General features: G+C 35.9%; 1 protein-coding gene across 1 annotated transcript in view; it reads right to left on the bottom strand.

The window, feature by feature from the left end:
- Positions 1–5,416: 5,416 nt before the first annotated feature.
- Positions 5,417–22,046, bottom strand: part of LOC121385129 (dual oxidase 2-like) — a 72,692-nt gene continuing 56,062 nt past the window's right edge. The window contains exons 28-32 of the mRNA XM_041515670.1: positions 19,904–20,127; positions 12,771–12,929; positions 11,762–11,917; positions 10,259–10,387; positions 5,417–9,974 (exon numbers count right to left, since the gene is read on the bottom strand). Of these exons, the coding sequence (XP_041371604.1) occupies positions 9,852–9,974; positions 10,259–10,387; positions 11,762–11,917; positions 12,771–12,929; positions 19,904–20,127 (791 nt within the window). The 3' untranslated portion in view covers positions 5,417–9,851. The remainder of the gene's footprint in view (positions 9,975–10,258; positions 10,388–11,761; positions 11,918–12,770; positions 12,930–19,903; positions 20,128–22,046) is intronic.

Raw genomic sequence — 22,046 nt, 5'->3', positions numbered from 1 at the left:
AATGAGAAATTGCTCAATGACCCCACTGATGGGTCCTACTAGACTAACTGCGAATCAAGCTAGCGTTTACCACTGGGCTACGTCCTGCCCACATGTTCAATTAAAGGGACATTCCCGAGTTTGCTGCATTGTAAGATGTTTCCGACTTATAAAATATTTTTACGATTAAACTTACATATTAAATATATTTTCTTGTTTAGAAATATGTCAGTGCCTGTATATTCAATGTGTTTCTGGTCGTCTTAATATTTGTAAGAAACCCAAACTGGATTTTGTCTTCAAATAATTTCGTACGTACGAAAAACTATATTTTAGGAAATAAAATGAAATTTAACCTAGTACAACTATTAGAACGATCAGAAATACGTTTAATATACAGCTACTAATGTTTTATGCAGAAAAATATATTTGATATGTAATTACAATCGTTAAAAAGTCTTTGTTAGTCAATAACATCTTAAAATTGCAGCAAACTCAGGAATGTCCCTTTAAGGTTCACACATGCCGACATTTTGTGCATCCAATGCCGCTGTGCAGAATTTAATGTGAGAGAAAATTGGCTGTATCCAATACACGCATATTACGCATTAGAGAAAAAACCCCGCACAGACAAAACTCATATTCCATGTTTTTTTATACAACAGCTGCAGACTGTTAAATTTTGCTTTGTTTAACAACGCCATGAGAGTCCATCAATGTATTAATCATCAGCTAGTGGATGGTGAATTATTCTGACATAATGTTTACATTGACAGCCGTAAATTGTTTATATGTATTTCCTCAGACAGGACACCACAGTCGAAGGAAGGAAATGTTTTATTTAACGACACGCTTGACACATTTTATTTAGTTATATGGCGTCGGACATATGGTTGAGGATCACACAGATATTGAGAGATGAAACCCGCTGTCGCCACTTCATGGGCTACTCTTTTTCAATTAGCAGGGATCTTTTATATGCACCATCCCACAGACAGGATAGCACATACATGTACCACGACATTTGATACACCAGCTGTGGTGCACTGGCTGGAACAAAAAATAGCCCAATGACGGGGATTGATCCTTGACCGACCGCACATCAAGCAAGCACTTTACCACTGGGCTACGTCCCGCCCTATACTAGTCGAGGGTGTGTCACTGTTAGGATGAGACAAAAATATCTGAGAATGCATCCGGCAAGGAGATTCGATCCTGTAACACCAACACCTCAGGCAAATGTTCTGACTGAGCTAAATCCTGCAATGTGCCTTGCCATTAAACATTACAGGAAGGTTTGACAGTGAACACCAATTCAGAATTAAAATATTTTGTCGCATATGAACACTGCTATTCAAATTGTACATTTTGTAGCCATATGTTAACACTGCCAATCAAAACAATAGATATATTGGATATAGGTGAAAACTGCTTTTCAAATAGTTTGTTTTGGTTAACTATACCACTAGAGCACATTGGTTTATTAATTATCGGTATTAGATCTCAAACATTTTGTAATTTTTAAATTAGTCTTAGAGAGGAAACCCACTACATTTTTCTATTAGTAGCAAGGGATCTTTTATATATGCACAATCCAACAGACAGGATAGCACATACCACAGCTTTTGATATACTAGTCGTGGTGCACTGGCTGGAATAAGAAATAGCCCAATGGGCTGGGCCCACCGATGGGGATCGATATACCAGACCGACCACACATCAAGCAAATGCTTTACCACCCGGCTACGTCCTGCCCACTGCTATTCAAACCCTTGAGCTGCTCCTATATTATTTGATTGACAAAATGGATATCACAGTCAAACTTCTATCTACACAAGGTTTTGTTTAACGACACCACTAGAGCACATTGATTTATAAATCATCGGCTATTGGATGTCATACATTTTGTAATTTTCACATATACATGTCATCGAGATTTTATTTTTCATTAGAAGCAAGGGATCTTTTATATGCACCATCCCACAGACAGGATAACACATACCATGGCCTTTGATATACCAGTCGTGGTGCACTGGCTGGAACGAGAAATGGCCTAATGAGCCTAACGGGGATTGATCAAGTGAATACTTTACCACTGGGCTACGTCATGCCCCCCCCCCCCCCCCCCCACACACACACACCCCAACTCCTCCCAGTTGGTGGGATAAAAAAAGAGTTTTGTTTAACGACACCACTAGAGCACACTGATTTATTAATCATCGACTATTGGCTGTCAAACATTTGGTCATTTTTACATATAGTCTTAGAAAGGAAACCTGCTACATTTTTTATATGCACCATCCCACAGACAGAATAGTACACATATCATGGCCTTTGATATACCCATCGTGGTGCACTGGCTGGAATGATACATAGCCTAATGGGCCCACTGACGAGGATCGATCCCAAACTGACCGCATATCAAGCGAGTGCTATACCACTGGACTACGTGCCCCCCCCCCCCCCCCCCCCCCACCTGAAGTGTTATGATCATAGGATAAAAAAATAGCTCGGTGGACCCATTCCTTAATTGAGCTAATAGGAAATTGGTTTGGTCTACAAAACTTTAAACTTTTAATGCTTTTCCCATCAAATGGTCTGGATTTGTCTGGTAAGAGACATGCTATTTTACAAAAATGGCCTGTATGACACTACACAAACTGAATTAGAGTGGTAACCACAGAAATGGGGAAGATAAGAAATTGGTTCCCAGTGAAACAGGCTCTTTGGATTGCTTTGATAAGAATCCTGAAGAACCTGACTTGGTGCCAACACTTTAAAACATTTAAACAGTGGTAACCAAACATATGCCATACATGTATCACTGTTCCCAGCACAGACACTGACCACTGGTTTCACAGACCAGACCAGTACTTCCCCTCACAAGAAGTACAAACTAATTTGTTTTCCAGCTATAACTGCTGGAACTAAACTACAATTAACCCCATATAGTCTCACAACAATTAACCCCATATGTTCCAACAATCATGAGAACAGCTTGTAGCTGGCAAGTACCTTTGTACAGTGAAACCCTTTAAAACTGGACACTGACAGGACCAAGGAAAAAAAAGTCTGGTTTTAAAGTTTGTTTTGTTTAACGACACCACTAGAGCACATTGATTTATTAGTCATCGGTTGGATGTCAAACATTTGGTAATATTTCCATTAGTAACAAAGGATCTTTTATATGCACCATTAGTAGTAAGGGATTTTTTATATGCACCATTTCACAGACAGGATAGCACATACCACAGCCTTTGATATACCAGTCGTGCACTGGCTGGAATGAAAACTAGCCCAATAAGCCCAGCGACGGGGATCGATCCCACATAGACTGCACATCAGGTGAGCGCTTTACCTCTGGGTTACGTCCCGCCCCTGGTTTTAAAGGGTATCCAGTTTAAAAGGGTCTATTCTGTACTGATATCTAAAAAGGGATGCAAGGAGTTTCACTGTAGTTAACAAATTGATAAATATGTACCAGTATATGTAGAAGGCTTTTTTTACAATAGAAAACGTGTGCACATTGTCATCATCAATTTCTTCAATCTGACTGAAATCGGCTCTACAGGTCTATAGGCACCATCCCACAGACAGGATAGCACATCCCACAGACAGGATAGCACATCCTGCAGACAGGATAGTACATCCCACAGGATAGCACATCCCTCAGACAGGATAGCACATCCCACAGACAGGGTAGCACATCCCTCAGACAGGGTAGCACAACCCATAGACGGTAGCACATCCCACACACAGGATAGCACATCCCACAGACAGGATAGCACATATATATAGTTCTTATGTATATAAATACAAACACAGTTTTCATTGATAAGAAAAATATATATATGATTTTATTACAAAAGATATTCATTACAAACTAGTTTAATGACTTGTTAATGTACACAGTACACTACATATCTATATAAAAAAATAGCATCTAAGATTAAACTACATAGAGCATACATGTACAATTTCACTGTTTCATCTTGAAAATAATACCTTTTGGATTATAAAGAATGTACAAAAATTTTGAAAAATAATATATGAAACAAGTACACTGAAATTGTTACTAAATTACAATGTCATGCAACAGGTTTTGAAAACAATTAAAAGCTGGTAATAACAAAGATATACATGTATATTAAAATGATGAAGACTTATTTCAAACCAAAGTTGAAAACTTCTCACAATTTGTTGTTTATAGTTAGAATACTTTTCAGTTGTGTCATGATTTGTTAACATTTAATTGAATGTTCCTACAAGAGTAAACTAAACCTTTTTAATAATTCTTAATAATTTGGCAAATTATTTTGGATTTGCTTGATGTTTTTTTGACTATCAATACTATAAATATCATTTTGGATAAAAAAAAAAAAATCTCAGTATGTAACTGTGATGTTCCTAGATTGAATGATTGACCATATATTATTTTACATAATCTGTAAGTAAATAATGACGGAATGAATGAAAAAAGAAGCAACTTGGTACATAAATCTGCAATTGCGTTTTAATAGTTTAGCATTTTACAACAGATCACTGATTTCCCCATCAAATGTACCATTCTTTGATTTGTGTTAACCTACCTCCAGTCTATCCCCATAAAAACAGTGCTAGCTATTTAATTACAGTGCTGTGAAAGAACAACAGATCATTCATTTCCCCATCAAATGTACCATTCTTTGATTTAGGTTAACCTACCTCCAATCTATCCCCATAAAAACAGTGCTAGCTATTTAATTACAGCGCTGTGAAAGAACAACAGATCATTCATTTCCCCATCAAATGTACCATTCTTTGATTTGTGTTAACCTACCTCCAATCTATCCCCATAAAAACAGTGCTAGCTATTTAATTACAGCGCTGTGAAAGAACAACAGATCATTGATTTCCCCATCAAATGTACCATTCTTTGATTTAGGTTAACCTACCTCCAATCTATCCCCATAAAACCAGTGCTAGCTATTTAATTACAGCGCTGTGAAAGAACAACAGATCATTAATTTCCCCATCAAATGTACCATTCTTTGATTTAGGTTAACCTACCTCCAATCTATCCCCATAAAAACAGTGCTAGCTATTTAATTACAGCGCTGTGAAAGACTCCTGCTTCAGAGCTACTTGGTAGTATACTGAACCAAACTAATTAAAGACCAGTAGACAGTTTGATAATTCTTCACTAGTTTTATATTATTTGAGCGAGTTTTGATCACAGATAACTTTTAAACACTGTTTCACGGCGGGATGTGGCCCTGTGGTAAATTGTTTGCCTGATGCGTGGTTAGTCTAGGATTGATCCCCATCAGTGGCTCATTAGGCTATTTCTCATTCCAGTGCACCACAACTGGTATATCAAATGCCATGGTATGTGCTATCCAGTCTGTGAGATGGTGGTGCAGATAAAAGTTCCCTTGCTACTAATGGAAAAATTTAGTGGGTTTTCTTTATAAGATATGTCAGAATTACCAAATGTTTGACATCCAATGCCCGATGATTAATAAATCAATGTGCTCTGGTGATGTTGTTAAGCAAAATAAATTTTAACTTTAACTTTTAAACACTGTTTCAGTAAAATGTGAAACATGATACATACAAAAATCTTGTACACAGTGGGGGTTTTAATCATTTATAAAAACAAAACTGAAATGCACATTCCATTAGGATTCATTATAATTATATATAATTTTATATATTATTATGATGGTTTGTAACAATACTTGTTATTTTGTTCCTCTAAACTGGTCTGAATTCAGCCAGACCAAGCAGAAAAATGCCAGCTAACCCGGTTTTGGCAATTCACAGAAAAACAAATGGCCATGTCGGGAACCAATCAAATAGTTTGCAAATGTTAGCGAAATGTTTGCTGGCAGAACTTGAGGCTGTTGTTTAAATCATTACCAGTAATTTAAAAATATACTACAATGTCAACATGGTTTTTATTTTTTATTTTAACTATGCCAAAAACACATCTACTGACGGTCTGACCTTTAATTAATTTGATTGGGTATGCAATAAATTAAATAAAAGCAGGCAAGACTATTGCTGAGAATGAAACATGGTTTAGCTAAAACTAATATTTATAATTTGCATTATTTAGTAAATGATATAGCAAGGTGAGATTGTAATTTTAATGTTTCTGCAAATATTTTAATACTAAAAGGTAATAAAATACTTTTACCTTAAAGGTTAAAGTTATAATAAAATAATGAACTATGAGCTGTATCGTTTAAATCTATTTTACAGTATACTTTGTAATCTCAATAACAAGTAAAATGTGTTATTCCAACAAAATACCTACACTAAACATTCGAAACTTTATCTGAAAGCAATTCGTGACATTCTAATGTTTTCAGTATGTACACTAGGAAAACAAATTACGTAAATATTCAAGAAAAACCCCCCATACAATCTATGTTGCAATTCAAGAGATATAAAAAGCAATTTTAATGCAGGATTTTCAATAATTTTTATAAACTTGAAATATTTTTTATAAAAAATTAAAACATTCATATTGTCATCTCCTGACATTTGACTACAACTTTATTTTTTTAAATCTAGTTTTAACATTACTCTATTACTGCTCTATTGTAAAGTTAATCTTTGAGAATTGAGCAAATTATTTCAAGAATTAGATTCATATATGACTATTAACATACATATTATGTAATCATTCAATATGGCAAAAAGTATTTGTAAAATAACATAACAGGGCTCGAACTGAAGAATTTATCTCCCATGCCAACTAAAAAACAAAATGGCCGTGGATGAAACAACCCACCGACGGCAATTTAAACCCTGCTCTTATCAATTTAAAAAAGAAAAGACATTTGCAGCAAATAAATAAGACTGAAGGGTTATTTTGCTGTATGTAGACATATTTTAAATGTACTAATGGTATATACTGGTAGATAATGTACACCAGGTGTAAAAATTTTGTCATCATTGAGGAGCATCACCAAAGACACTTTTGTGCCATCGGTGATGCTCCTGACCTATGGCAATTAATATCTCAATGACGGCAACTGCCGCCGTTAAGTTCGAGCCCTGAAATCAATATCAGTAGTGCTTAACATTTGTATAATATATAATTATTAACAAGAATATCAAATGCATGTATAGTGAATACCAAAAATAGAAATGCTGTTACACAATTACATAACACAGCAGACCCACAGGAACATTATCTGGAATGGGGGAGGGAGGGGGCACAAGCCACATTTTTATTTATATAGAGTAGGACAAGAAAACCCATACATTTTCGTTCCCATGTGGTGGGTGGCCATAGCCTCATGCTCCCAAAGTTCTTACGGGCTTGCATAACACAACCTGAGATACCATAGTTAATCATGAAATATAATGTACATTGTACTCATCACAATGAGGAAAAACCCAGGAGGTCTAAAAGAAAAACCCAGGGGGTCCAATCTTACTGGAGACCCTGCGTCACACATGAGCACGCTACCACTGAACTACAGGTACTCCAATCCCAAACCAGTTGAAATCATGCTGTAGTTGAGTGATCATGTTCATTTCATTTCTGTGCTTGTATTTAATTAAAGTTCAAGCATGCTGTCATGGCCACACACACATTTAGTCATTGGTTGTTAGTGATTAGTGAGAGAGAAGTCAGTATAGTGACTAAGTTGTACACCTATCTTCACTGAGCCTTTAAAACTTGCTGTGTGGGAGCTGGTACCAGGATGTGAACACAGTACCTACCAGCCTCATGTTTGATGGCTTAACCAGTACCTCACTGACGGTGATTATTTAATGACTGTCAGTATGAACACTTTACATTATAACCATTAATACACAATATCTTATGCCATTAATATGGACACACCTGTCACACTCCCTGCCCCATACAAATGTATGACTTTGCCAATTGTTAAGTTGTTTAGTATACGTCTTTCAATGTAATAGCTTTACACTACAAGCAATGTTATCCCCTGTCACAGGTTGCTGCAACAAATATTAAATTTGAACGGACATAAAGCAAGAATGTTAAAATGGATGAAACATTATTAAAAGCTGACAAAGTGTTTACAATAAAATTGTTAATTCAAGTACTAGAAATAGACTGTTTTTTGTTTTTTGTTTTTTAAAAAGAGTCTAGTCATGAAAAGTTTTTTTTCAAGTCATGGACATTTCTTGTAAGTCATGGCATTTTCTTTCAATGCTGTACAATTTATATATTTTTTTCGTCTCAACCATTGAAATATCAAGAATTTCATGATGTCACGAATGTCTGTATCATAAACTCTGGATCTTGTCTTAGTGTTCTAAATGTTCATACATGTGCTTACAAGATTTCCTTGTGCACACACACACACACACGTTGACTGATCAGTTTTTAAACTGATGAATTGTTTTACATTCGATTAAAAGTTTTCATTTTGTTGCACATGTATACATTGATTCCTTTAAACAGAATGAGATCAACGGACATGCACCAAAATAAACACAAAATGAGCACCAATGGTGTGGCTGGTCATAGCCCTGAAGTAGCTGGTATGTTTTAGTCACCACGGCAAAGGCACAAGGCAGTACAACAGATGCCGTAATTTTTATTAGCTGCTGGAAATATTCGAATCTGCAGGTGATAATTTTTTAATATCAAATGTGACTAAAAAGTGTCATTGTTTTTGTACATGTACATAGAGATTTATCAGTTATAAATGCGATGAATTATAGCATATTGTGCAACGCTTAGGTTGTTTTCCCCCATTAACAAAAATGTGCAATAAATAAGTATAACTGCACAACTGAACACTTTTTAAACCCCACCTCTTACTGAGCCAAACTTCCTCCTTATCACATCATGCAAAGTCACTTAGGGGCACATGGTACAAGTCGGTTACCACATACATTTACTGTCACACTCGGGACCTTCGGCTGTCAATCAAAACATCGGAAGTGTGCAATAACCATGCATACCACTCGTACATTTCTGCAGTAACTTAAAACAGTTTCATAGTTGAGCATATACACATGTACACTGGCTTATCAAGCTAGGTAACTGATTCAAATTTGAGAAAATATTTTCTTAGTGATGTATATTAAGTTGGTCGGCCAGTTTTGAAGTCAATGAATTATTTTACATATGACTAAAAGTTTTCATAGTGGTGAAGGCTGGCCTATTACAGATTGTTTCAGATTTTTTAAAGATTTTTCAAAGTGGTACATAATTACATACATGCAGTGCAGGTTGGCCTATTCTAAATATTTTCAGATTTTATTAAACAATTTCAAAGTGATACATGTAACATGATTATATACATGCAGGTTGGCCAATTATAAATTATTTCAGATTTTATCAAGTTTTACAGTGATGCATACACATGCAGATTGACCTATTGTAAACTATTGCAGATTTTACTTAAAATTTTTTTTTTACAGTGGTGCATATGCATGTATGCAGGCCCATTTCCATGTTAATGATTAATTTCACATTTCATGAAATCTTTTTACAGTGGTGCATTCATACATGTAGGATTTCCTATTATAAACTGTTTCAGATTTTATCAAGTTTTCAGTTATGCACAAATACATGTACATGCAGGTTGGCCTATTATAAACTGTTTCAGATTTTATTAAACAATTTCATGGTGGTACATGATTATATACATGCCGCTTGGCCGATTAGAAACGGTTTAAGATTTTATTAATTTCCCATAATAAAGCAGATATCCTACGTCATTAATTAGTTATTCTCTTTATACACTGTTTCAGATTTTATTAAGTTTTCACAGTGGTGCACACATACATGCAGGTTGGCCGATTATAAACTGTTTCAGATTTTATCAAGTTTTCACAGTGGTGCACACAGGCTGGCCCATTTCCACTTTGATGATTTATTCAACATGTTATTAAAAGTTTTCGAAGTGATGCACGTAGGTTGGTCCATCTAGTTTGTTCAGGGTGGTACATGCCGATTCCATGGAGTGGGTCATGGGCGGTGGGCCACAACTGAATACACCAATATTTGGAACCTGAAAAGAAAATAATAATTTTAATAAAGTGTTCATGATTTGTCTAAAATAAAGAAGATGATAATACAATAGATATTACACTCTAACACAGTAGCAGTATTTAAAAAAGCAGCACAAAAAACACCTTCCCCCCCCCCACCCCCATCTAAAAAAACATACATTAGACATTAAAAAATGGTACCCCACCCCCCCCAAAAGCACAAAAAACCATCCCCCCAAAACAACAAACAGAACCCTCCCCGACACTAGTATTCTAGTATTCATGTATTAGAAGTAAAACTTACTCCTTCGTGTTCTATGGTCAGCGAGTAGAGAAAGTCCTGAAAGACTGGGCGGCCGAAGTGAGTTATTGCCCGGAGACCGGTGAACAAACTCTGACCAGCCACGCGTTGAAAATGTTGCTCACAGATGTACTATATTAGACAAAAGAGAAAATTGAGAAAACATGTCAACAACATATTTATACATGTATATTAAGATTTTGTTTCCAGAAACCTGGCCAATGGAGAAAACAATATACATGTACATGTCAAGATGTTGTATTAAGAGCCTGGATCCATGATCGAAACATATCAATATATATATATATCGGTCTCCACCATGAGCAAACTCAAGGCGAGTACAAGATCACTCTCCTGAAATGGTCCTAGGATATTAATCCCCGCTCTCCTAAAACTTCACAGGCGAGTGTGTATGGGGAGCAGACATGATCCCTTGCCTCTCTTGGCGAAGACTGAATATCCCAAGATAGTGTTTCTTAAACATATTTCCAACAGTGCTGTTTTTAAATCACTGGTCCACAGAGGAACATGGCAACAACATGTATACCCTAGAGCACTGTTTCTAAACTACGGTCCATAGATGTAACATGATTGTTGTGACTTCTCTTTCTTCTGGGGATCGGATGTAGCACAGTGGTAGAGCACTCGTCTACGATGTGATGTGTCTTATGGTAAGTTGCCCTCGATAGACTTGTATGTTGACTTATTCCAATCAGCACTGTCCTGACTATGGGAAAATATCTTTTTTGGTAAAAGACACAGAAGGAGTGGCCAATGTGGCAGCAGCATGTTTGCTGTCTCTTTGTCCATCCATCCACCCATCAATTCATCCATCCATCCATCCATGTATCCATCCATCTATCCATCATTCTCCAAAACACTCATCCATCCATTCATCCATCCTTCTCCAAAACACTCATCCATCCATCCACCCACAACCCACTCATCCACCCACCCATCCATCCATCCATCCACCTATCCGTACACCCACCCACCCACCCACCCACCCATCCATCCATCCATCCATCCATCCATCCACCAACCCACCCACTACCCCTCCACCCCACTCACCAGCACAGTTGTGCGGACGTCGAACTTCTGCTGGAACCGAGTGATGAAGATGTGTACAGACACCCATCGAACCACCCACCCATCCATCCACCCACCCACCCACTACCCATCCACCCCATTCACCAACATAGTTGTGCGGAGGTCGAACTTCTGCTGGAACCGAGTGATGAAGATGTGTACAGACACCCATCAAACCACCCACCCATCCATCCACCCACCCACCCACTACCCATCCATCCACCCAATACTACCCACCCACCCACTACCCCCATCCATCCACCCACCCACCCACTACCCACCCACCCACCCACTACCCATCCATCCACCCACCCACCCACCCACTACCCATCCATCCACCCACCCACCCACCCACTACCCATCCATCCACCCACCCACTACCCACCCACCCACCCACTACCCATTCACCCCACTCACCAGCATAGTTGTGCGGAGGTCGAACTTCTGCTGGAACTGAGTGATGAAGATGTGGACAGACACGAGGTTGTTGATGTCTCCGTTCTCCACCTCGCGGATCATGTCCGTGAGCCACTCAAAACTCTTCTGGGTCCGCGTCACCCACAGGAAGTAAACCTGAAACACAGGCAATGTTCTTCACCATTACATTATCCTATTGATAAAGCCTGCCTATCCTATGGCACTACCTATAGTAAGTGAAGTAACCCTGAAACAGAGGCAATGTTGCTCACCTTGGCCTTATTATATTAATAAAGCCTGCCTGTCCTATGGCACTACCTATAGTAAGTGAAGTAAAGTTTGTTTGTTTTTATTTAATGACGCCACTAGAGCACATTGATTTATAGTAAGTGAAGTAACCCTGAAACAGAGGCAATGCTGTTCACCTTGGCCTTATTCTATTAATAAAGCCTGCCTGTCTTATGGCACTACCTATAGTAAGTGAAATAAACCTGAAACAGAGGCAATGTTATTCTATTAATTCTATAAAACCTAACTGTCCTATGGCACTAGTTATGGTAACTGAAGTAAACCTGAAACAGACAATATTGTTAACTTTGGCCTTATTCAATTAATAAAACCTGCTTGTCCTATGGCACTAGCTATAGTAAGTGAAGTAAACCTGAAACAGGCAATATTGTTAACTTTGGCCTTATTCAATTAATAAAACCTGCCTGTCCTATGGCACTGGCTATAGTAAGTGAATTAAACCTGAAACAGAGGCAACGCTGTTCACCTTGACCTTATTGTTACTAAAACCTGCCTATCCCATGGCACTACCCATAGTAAGTGAAGTAAACTAGAAACAGAGGCAAAGTTCTTCACCTTGGCCTTATTCTTGTAACAATTTAAATCATGCCTGTTCTATGGCATTACCTATGGTAAGTGAAGTAAATCTCAAACACAAGCTAGAAAGATATCTGCCAGAATATTGCTGCAAGACAATGAAGAACCAAAAAAACATGATTACCTTCCTGCATGGAAATTTGACCTTCATGCGAGACTTGTGGACGAGATCCTTGAGGATTGAGGCGAACGGAGTTACTCCGATTCCTCCCCCGACCAGCACCGCCACAGGATACCGGTACCAGTCCTGATGACCTTCACCAAATGGACCGTCAAGATACAGCTACAACAGAGGAGAAACATGCTTATGTTAAACAATATTTAGTCCATTAATAACTGGAAAAATAAATCAGTAGCATTTTGTGAGCAAGATCCCCAACTTGTCTAAATAAGGTAAAAATAAAAATAAATATATAACAAGATGATTTTTATAAGATAATATTTTCATAGTTGCATTTATATGGTCAGCTAATGTCAGTATTAGATCACCAATGAGTATTTTTTCATAAGTGGTCATTATCATTATTATTATCATCATCACCATTACTATCATTACTTTCACCATCATCACCACCACTATCATCATCACCATCATTACTTTCACCATCATCATCACAATAACCATCATAATCACCATTACTTTAACCATCATCATCACTACTACCATCATTACTTTGAACATCATCGCCACAACCATCATCACCACAACCATCATCATCATAATTTTTATCATTACGTTTACCATCATCATCATCACAACCATCTTTACCATTACAGGTGATGCGCCAGTTCCGGATCACTTACGGATCACCTGTAGTTACCGATCAGTCTGTCGGTATATTCAATTTTTAGTCATTTCTATGTAAATTTCATTAAACAAATATTCTAACAAACAAATAATACATGTTTCTTGAAATTGTACGTAAAATAACTGTAACAGTATATAGTCTTGGTTTTATTTTAGACGGCGATACATAACCACTATTAAAACTTTACACGAACAGACGACATGAAAAAAAGAAGACGTTTAAAAAGAGAGATGAAGTTTTTGATGTTTTTCTTTTTATATCCTTTGAAATTTTATAGTACGAGTAGGGGAAACATATAGATTGTGCATGACTAGTTTTATGAAAAGTGATGCTGCAAACGACTTACTGTAACTCCTCAAAGGGGACACACTTGATACGCCAGTTGCGGATCACTCACAAAACGGAAGTATTTACGTTGTAACTGCCGCTAGATGGGGCGATGAACGCAGGGTTTATCTCAAGACTCAAAAACGTTGAACACGGTGGAATTTTTTTCTCCCACTTCCCCCCCCCCCCCCTTCCTTTATAACAATAATAATGATGATGATAATGATAATAATAATAATAATAATAATAATAATAATAATAATTATTATTATTATTATTATTATTATCATTATTATTTTCTTCTTAAACCTCTCTTGATTCGTCATTTTAACCACTAGTTCATAATAATTCGACTCTGTATGTCTCGGGGCCCATGTCATAGTAGCCCTAGACTGTTCGTCCCATGGCCAGTCATCCTCTACAAAATATTATATTAATCGTTGTAGTTCCACCTATGTTTCTTGTATTATTTTTGTTTTCTACAGGTAATGACAATATGTATATAATGTAAAGACACGTATTTTACAAACTGAAACTACGATTTTAAGTGTTGTCCACTTGTCTCTCACGTTATATTTGTAAGCCTACATGTAATTAGCCATTCGTACGAATACCAGCCGCAGTCATTCACAAATATGGCTAATATAAATAAAATGTAGTTTTTTAAAATTCCATTTTCGTTTAATTCGTGCAAAAATCAGTCTGCCCTGCCCCCTACAAAAATAAGAGCCCGTATAGTGAGGTGGCTTAGTGACAAAATAGTTACACGGCGGACAAAAGTGCCATTTTTTCACCAAAGCACCACATGGGCCTGTAGATTTAAAAAAGGTCATGCTCCAAAAATTGTGATGACCGGAAGGGTCAAGTATGACGTCATTATGACGTCATGAAGTTGATTTTCTTATAAAACAAAGGCAGTGTCTTAAATACAAATTATCTTTGGATGGCAGACACTGGAAAGGGTCATGGGTGTTTCCAGCTGTGTGCACAGTAACCTTATCCTACACTGAAATGGTAAATTGTGCTCCCTGGTATTGTAGCAGGTTGCTAGAAGCTCTTAACAACTTTAGAAAAACAATTTGTCAAACAAAGCAAAGCCTTAAAACCAGTTATAACAGATATATTTGTTATACTAATTATTACATGAAATGTAAGCTATCGTACCAGTTATAACAGATATATTTATTACACTAATTAAACACGAAATGTAAGCTATCAGAGTAAACTGCACCACCTGTAGTGTTGAGGTACTGACTGAATTAATAATCAACCGTTAAGATAAGTTAATACGTTTAATGATTTTTAATACACAGTAATTTAACGAAACAAAATGAATACAGGGCCAGTAACTATATTCGGCATTTTTCTTTAAAAGTTTTCACTCGTTCTAAAGTCTACGTTTTGACATGTTCTAAAACAAAATTATGTTCTTCAACTTAATGATTTAAACAGCAATTTAGAGAGAATAAAATGACAAATATATTTACAATCAACGTGTAATGATTCCTAGCAGAATGCGCATTTTCGTAGGTTTTACAAAAATGCACAAAAATCTCATTGTGTGTAAGATGTTTGCATGCAACATGGGTCAGATGTTACTAAAACAATGTTTAGAAGTTATATGTGATTAAAACTTACTAAAATAATATGACATTAGCAAATAATTACCACAATTCTACTGTCCATGCAAGTAATACTACTAAAGGTACATGTGTTGAAACCAAAATCTGTTGATTGATGTACTTTAAATTGCACATATATACACTGCCGTATCCGGGTAGCCAGGGATTGGGCACAAGAGGACCTCTTTTTTCACAATACCAACTTTTATAATGCATGTCACCCCATAAAATGTGTAAAAGCAGTGCCCTCTATCTCCACTCCACCCCCAATAAACAATCCTGGCTACCCTAACATGTACATATACATATATATATATATATATATATATATATATATATATATATATATATATATATATATATATATATATATGGCTAGTGAATTGTTAAAATCACCTATTCCATGTTCCATATTTTTTTTAATCCTCAAACTCTAGGCGTTTGATGTTTGTGGATAGTTGTGTATCAAGTTTTAACTGTTATTTTTGTTCCCCTAAGAATTCATTATGACGCAGGTGGGAAGGTGTGTGTGTCCCGTGATCATGACTATGTGGATCTACAAAACAAAGCTGGCTATGACACAGCACAACTCGAAACGAATCTGGCAAGTGATATCTTGAAATCTGAGCTGGATTATTATCACATCTTAAGCCAGTGTCTTTCCGCAACGTTAATTTTCAATCCAGACCCCGGCAACTTGATCTGGAAGTTGTTTAAACCATAGTTATCATATGTCCTCTCTGTGAGGTATTTCGACACTGGTCTGTAAAATGCAAAAGGAAAATTGTTACCGGCATAGTGGCTGCTGCAACAAAACAGCGACAAGGTATCATTTATATGCATTTCCCCCATTGACAGGAAAGTACCTATTACAATCTTTAATGTACCAGTGAATGCCATTAAGTACAATAAGACCAGGTGTAAAACATATCTAAATACAGTTTAATGCATTCGTCATCAGCACTGATCTGGTGCGTGATTAAGTATAATGTTTGTCTAATGCGCTCGTAGAATGATATACATGTACACACACACATTTTATTTAAACACACTATAGCAGTAACCACTTTGTTATAATGACCAGAGATATCTCATCATTGGAACATCTGAAATGCTAGTTATTCCAGTTAATGTAGTAATATCTAGATATTTTAGCCCAGAAAATATGAATGTGCATACATTTCAACTACTACAATGAACAATATTTATTATTAATATGCATATTTATTTTATGCCATTTATATAAAGGGGGTCGCTTCTAACCAATTAATTATAATATGAACTACCATGAACGGACCCCGATTTAAAGAAAAATACTTGACCTGTATCTACTAATTCATGTTCAACTCTATGTCAAATATTATATAATGTCTATAAAATATACAATGACTAGAAAAGTTACAATCCTGTGATGATGCCTTTGAAATAATATAAACTAATTTCCCTCTATGCTAAGTAAATTAAAATATTTTATTGCGTATGGTCATAAAACATTTATCATCTTTGGGCCGGCATCTTTTTTACAATAAACAAATCCCAGGCATTTTCATTTTAAATTGCAACTTAAATTAATTTTTTTATATATAATATTCAAATTGTCTACAAAATACAGACATAACTAGATCATAATATTTAACTAAGGTTGTTGCATATGGGAGCCATGTTTAAAAAAAGAAAGAAAGAAAGAAAGGAATTTTATATTTAATGACACACTCAACACAACTACAGGTATGTGGTGTCAGACATGTGGTTAATGACCACAAATATATTTTAGAGAGGAAACTATGAGCAACTATTTTTTTTAATTAGCACCAAGGGATCTTTAATATATGCATCATTCCACAGACAGGATAGTAGGCCTACACATCATGGTCTGTAACACCAGTTGTGAAGCACTGGCTGGAACGAGAAATAGTCCAATGATTACACTAACAGGGATCGATCCTAGACTGACCGTACACCAGGCCAGCACTTTACTACTGGGCTACGGCCTGCCCCCGGCAAATTAATTTAATTATATTTGTTTCCCCTCTAATACACATAGTAACTATTCAGACTAAAATAAGGGAAAACAACTTTCCTGTTTAACTAGGTTCTCTGTCTCTGTTCAGTTAATATTTTCTTAACTGCGTGTTTCTTCTGTAGAACTAAATGAACTCTGCAATCACTTCTTATTAAACTATTTACATAACCGGCATTTATTCAGCAACTAGTTAACAACACACGCATTTTACCACATTCCAGATGTCTAAGAACTAAACACTTCATTATGACGTCATAGGGACCTGTTCCCGTTACCAGATTTTTTTGAGCATGGCCTTTTTTCAATCCTTATATCCATGTGGTAGTTTGGCGAAAAAATGGCACTTTTGTCCGCCGTGTAACTATTCTTCCATTTTTTGCCCTTAAGCCACCTCACTAGTATGATCTGTTAGATCGCCAGTCTAGAATCGCTAAAATCGCTGCACACGTGTCTTTGTATTTGCCCCATAAGACGATTCAGTAATGTTGTCCGCCCCCCTCAGTGTGAGAGCCGTCGACCCCATTGCTTGCTTGATTGATTGATTGGAAAAAAAAGAAAAAGGTTTACTGTACAAAGAAAAGAATCGGCACAAGTTTGACATGAGGACCTTTATAAAACCATGCCATCGCCAGTGGTCTGTTTCGCATGTGCCATTGCACGTGCTTTTCGCATACTTGACTACTCGACTTTGGGAGAGAGGGGGAAGGGGTCCTCTATTTGGTTTTGTCAACGAAGTGAAAATCTCTTATTCGGCTTAATTATAATTCGCATTTAAACAGTCTGTACCACTATAGGGTGGATTATTTTTTTCAGTGGAATTTTTGTTTTACACAATCGCATTCTGATGCAGGAGAGTCAGTCGGCCACTGATCTGTGTATTCACACGGTCAATCTGAGCTAGCCCTAGCCTGTAGACCGTCCTTGAAAATAATTCTGTATTCAGGAGTAGATCCAGGAATTATTTTGCGGGGAGTGGGAGACTAACCAGAAAAGGGCAAATGGAACAACACGTCAGAAATAATAATTAATAATCCACTTTTGTGACTGTTTAGTGTGTGTCACTATATTAATATATATCATTATTAACAAGGGGTCTAACCGTCCTGCTTCAAAATTATTTGCTTAATTTTAATATTTAAACGGGCGGCACCCACCACGTAGATAACCTGTAAAATTTATAATTTCGGAACCCACCCCACCCCCCACCCCACCCCACCTAAAGCATAATCCACCCCTGTATTATGATAAATACTAAACCGTCCCAAAGTTGATATTTTGCTATGTCATTTCTTTCTATTTTCCAGCCTTTGTTCCTTTCATAAAGAAAATGTGACTTTTAAAAGTCATCAATATAATAATAATAATAATAATAATAATAATTATTATTATTATTATTATTATTATTATTATTATTATTATTATTATTATTATTATTATTATTATTGATATTTACGATAATAAATGAAAACAATTATTTATTATTAGTAATAATAATATTAATTATTATTATTATTATATACTAGAATGCCAGAAATCAAATATAATTCAACTTGTTGAAAGTACACAACGAAAATAAGGATCGCGCACCTTTACTTTTGACACACGCCCCGTGTAGCTGATGTCATGGGACGCCATCGTTGATTTTCAATCTATTTTAGAAATTGCTAATTAGGGGCGTAATCAGGGGGATGGGAACCCTATGGAGTTGCAAATGATCATAAAATATGTCCGGCAGGATCCACGAACGTGTTGAAAGTGCTAACATCTTGGAAAATGTGTTTTTGAAGGCGTAAGCATCTATTTTTCGAAAGTGATCCGGAACTGGACAAAGTGATCCGCAACTGGCGTAAGTACGCCAGCTCGAACAACACTGTTTTTGGTGCCAAATGTTTACCTAAATTGACATTTTATATCACTGTTTATTTATATGGTTGATTATCTTTATTACCAAGAATTTCTTTTAAAGTCATACGCGCGCATGTTGACAGAATTCACAATTTTGTTTGAAGTGATCCGGAACTGGCGCATCACCTGTATTACTTTCACCATCATCATCATCATCACCATAACCACCACCATCATTACTTTCACCATCATTATCACCACAATCATCATTACTTTAACCATCATCACCACCACAACCATCAATATTGCCACCACCATCATCACCACAACCATCAATATTGCCACCACCACCATCACAACAACCAACAATATTGCCATCACCACCATCAATATTGCCACCACCATCATCATCACAACCATTAATATTGCCACCACCATCACCACCACAACCATCAATATTGCCACCACCATCACCACAACCATCAATATTGCCACCACCATCATCATCACAACCATCAATATTGCAACCATCATAATCACCACACCCATCAATATTGCCACCATCATCATCATCATCATCAAGACCACCACCACCACCACCACAAACAATCATCATGACTACTTGACAAACCTTTGGCATCTTCAAACTGACATTTGGGTCATACACTCGTCTGAGGTTTGTTGTCCAGGGGCCGACCGCGCGGATGTGCAGGGTGAGGGTCTCCTCATGTGGGGATGACGTCAGTGTGAACGGGTGGTACTCACTCTTACCCAGCTTCAGGCATGCCACTCTCACCCACTGACCTGACTTGTAGTCAAAGTTCAAAGGTCGCTTAAACTCAAGGAACGTTACCCCTGCAATAATAATTGTTTTTAATTATGATTTGAACGTGATAATTTTGATGTTGGTGTAAATACGAACCTTATATATATATGTTGACTTTATTAATTAAAGTTTACTTTCTGGTAAATGTTAACTATATATATATATATATATATATATATATATATATATATATATATATATATATATATATATATGAATGTGAACATTTACCACAAATTAACATTTTACCCAAAGAACATTAACAAATAAAGTTACTATAACAATAAACATTGACTATAAGTAAAAAACAAATTGAGAAAGTAAACATCATTTTTCAGAGAAAATATACATTTACCAGCTGGTAACATTTTTGTCGTCTTAAGAAAATAAGCTAGAGAATGTGAACATTTCCACAAAGTAACATTCTTCCCAAAGAATATTTACTATAAGTAAAAAATTTCTGAGAGGGTAAACATATTTCAAAGAACATGAACATTTACCAGATGGTAAAATTATTCTTAGAAAGTAAACAACATGTCACAGAAAAGATTTACATTTACCAGACGGTAAAACATTTCAGAGAAAGAAAACAACATTTTACAGAAAAAAGAACATTTACCAGATGGTAACATTTTACACCGAAAATTAACATTTACCAGATGGTAACATTTTACAGAGAATATAAACATTTACCAGATGGTAACATTTTACAAAGAAAATGAACATTTACCAGATGGTAACATTTTACAGAAAAAATTAACATTTACCAGATGGTAACATTTTACAGAGAATATAAACATTTACCAGATGGTAACATTTTACAAAGAAAATGAACATTTACCAGATGGTAACATTTTACAGAAAAAATTAACATTTACCAGATGGTAACATTTTACACCGAAAATTAACATTTACCAGATGGTAACATTTTACAGAGAATATAAACATTTACCAGATGGTAACATTTTACACCGGAATTAACATTTACCAAAATGGTAACATTTTACAGAGAAAATTAACATTTACCAGATGGTAACATTTTACAGAGAAAATTAACATTTACCAGATGGTAACATTTTACAAAGAATATAAACATTTACCAAATGGTAACATTTTACACTGAATATGAATATTTACCAGATGGTAACATTTTACACCGAAAATTAACATTTACCAGATGGTAACATTTTACAGAGAATATAAACATTTACCAGATGGTAACATTTTACACCGGAATTAACATTTACCAAAATGGTAACATTTTACAGAGAAAATTAACATTTACCAGATGGTAAAAAAAATTCCAGAGAAAATGAACATTTACCAGGTGGTAACATTTTACACCGAAAATTAACATTTACCAGATGGTAACATTTTACAGAGAATATAAACATTTACCAGATGGTAACATTTTACACCGAAAATTAACATTTACCAGATGGTAACATTTTACAGAGAATATAAACATTTACCAGATGGTAACATTTTACAATGAAAATTAACATTTACCAGATGGTAACATTTTACAGAGAATATAAACATTTACCAGATGGTAACATTTTACAGAGAATATAAACATTTACCAGACGGTAACATTTTACACCGGAAATTAACATTTACCAAAATGGTAACATTTTACAGAGAAAATTAACATTTACCAGATGGTAAACATTTTCTGAGAAAGTAAACAACTTTATGGAGAAAATGAACATTTAATAGATGGTAACCTTTTTCAGAGAAAATGAACATTTACCAGATGGTAACATTTTACAGAGAATATAAACATTTAATAGATGGCAATATTTTACAGATAAAATGAACATTTAATAGATGGTAACATTTTACAGAGAAAATTAACATTTACCAAATGGTAACATTTTACAGAGAAATTTAACATTTACCAGATGGTAAAAAAGTTGGAGAAAGTAAACACAACTTTACTGAGAAA

This window comes from Gigantopelta aegis, chromosome 2 (genome assembly GCF_016097555.1).
Source record: "Gigantopelta aegis isolate Gae_Host chromosome 2, Gae_host_genome, whole genome shotgun sequence".
Classification (NCBI taxonomy): Eukaryota; Metazoa; Mollusca; class Gastropoda; order Neomphalida; family Peltospiridae; genus Gigantopelta; species Gigantopelta aegis.
Note: the sequence above shows the minus strand (reverse complement) of the source record. Positions and strands in the feature narration are given on the sequence as shown.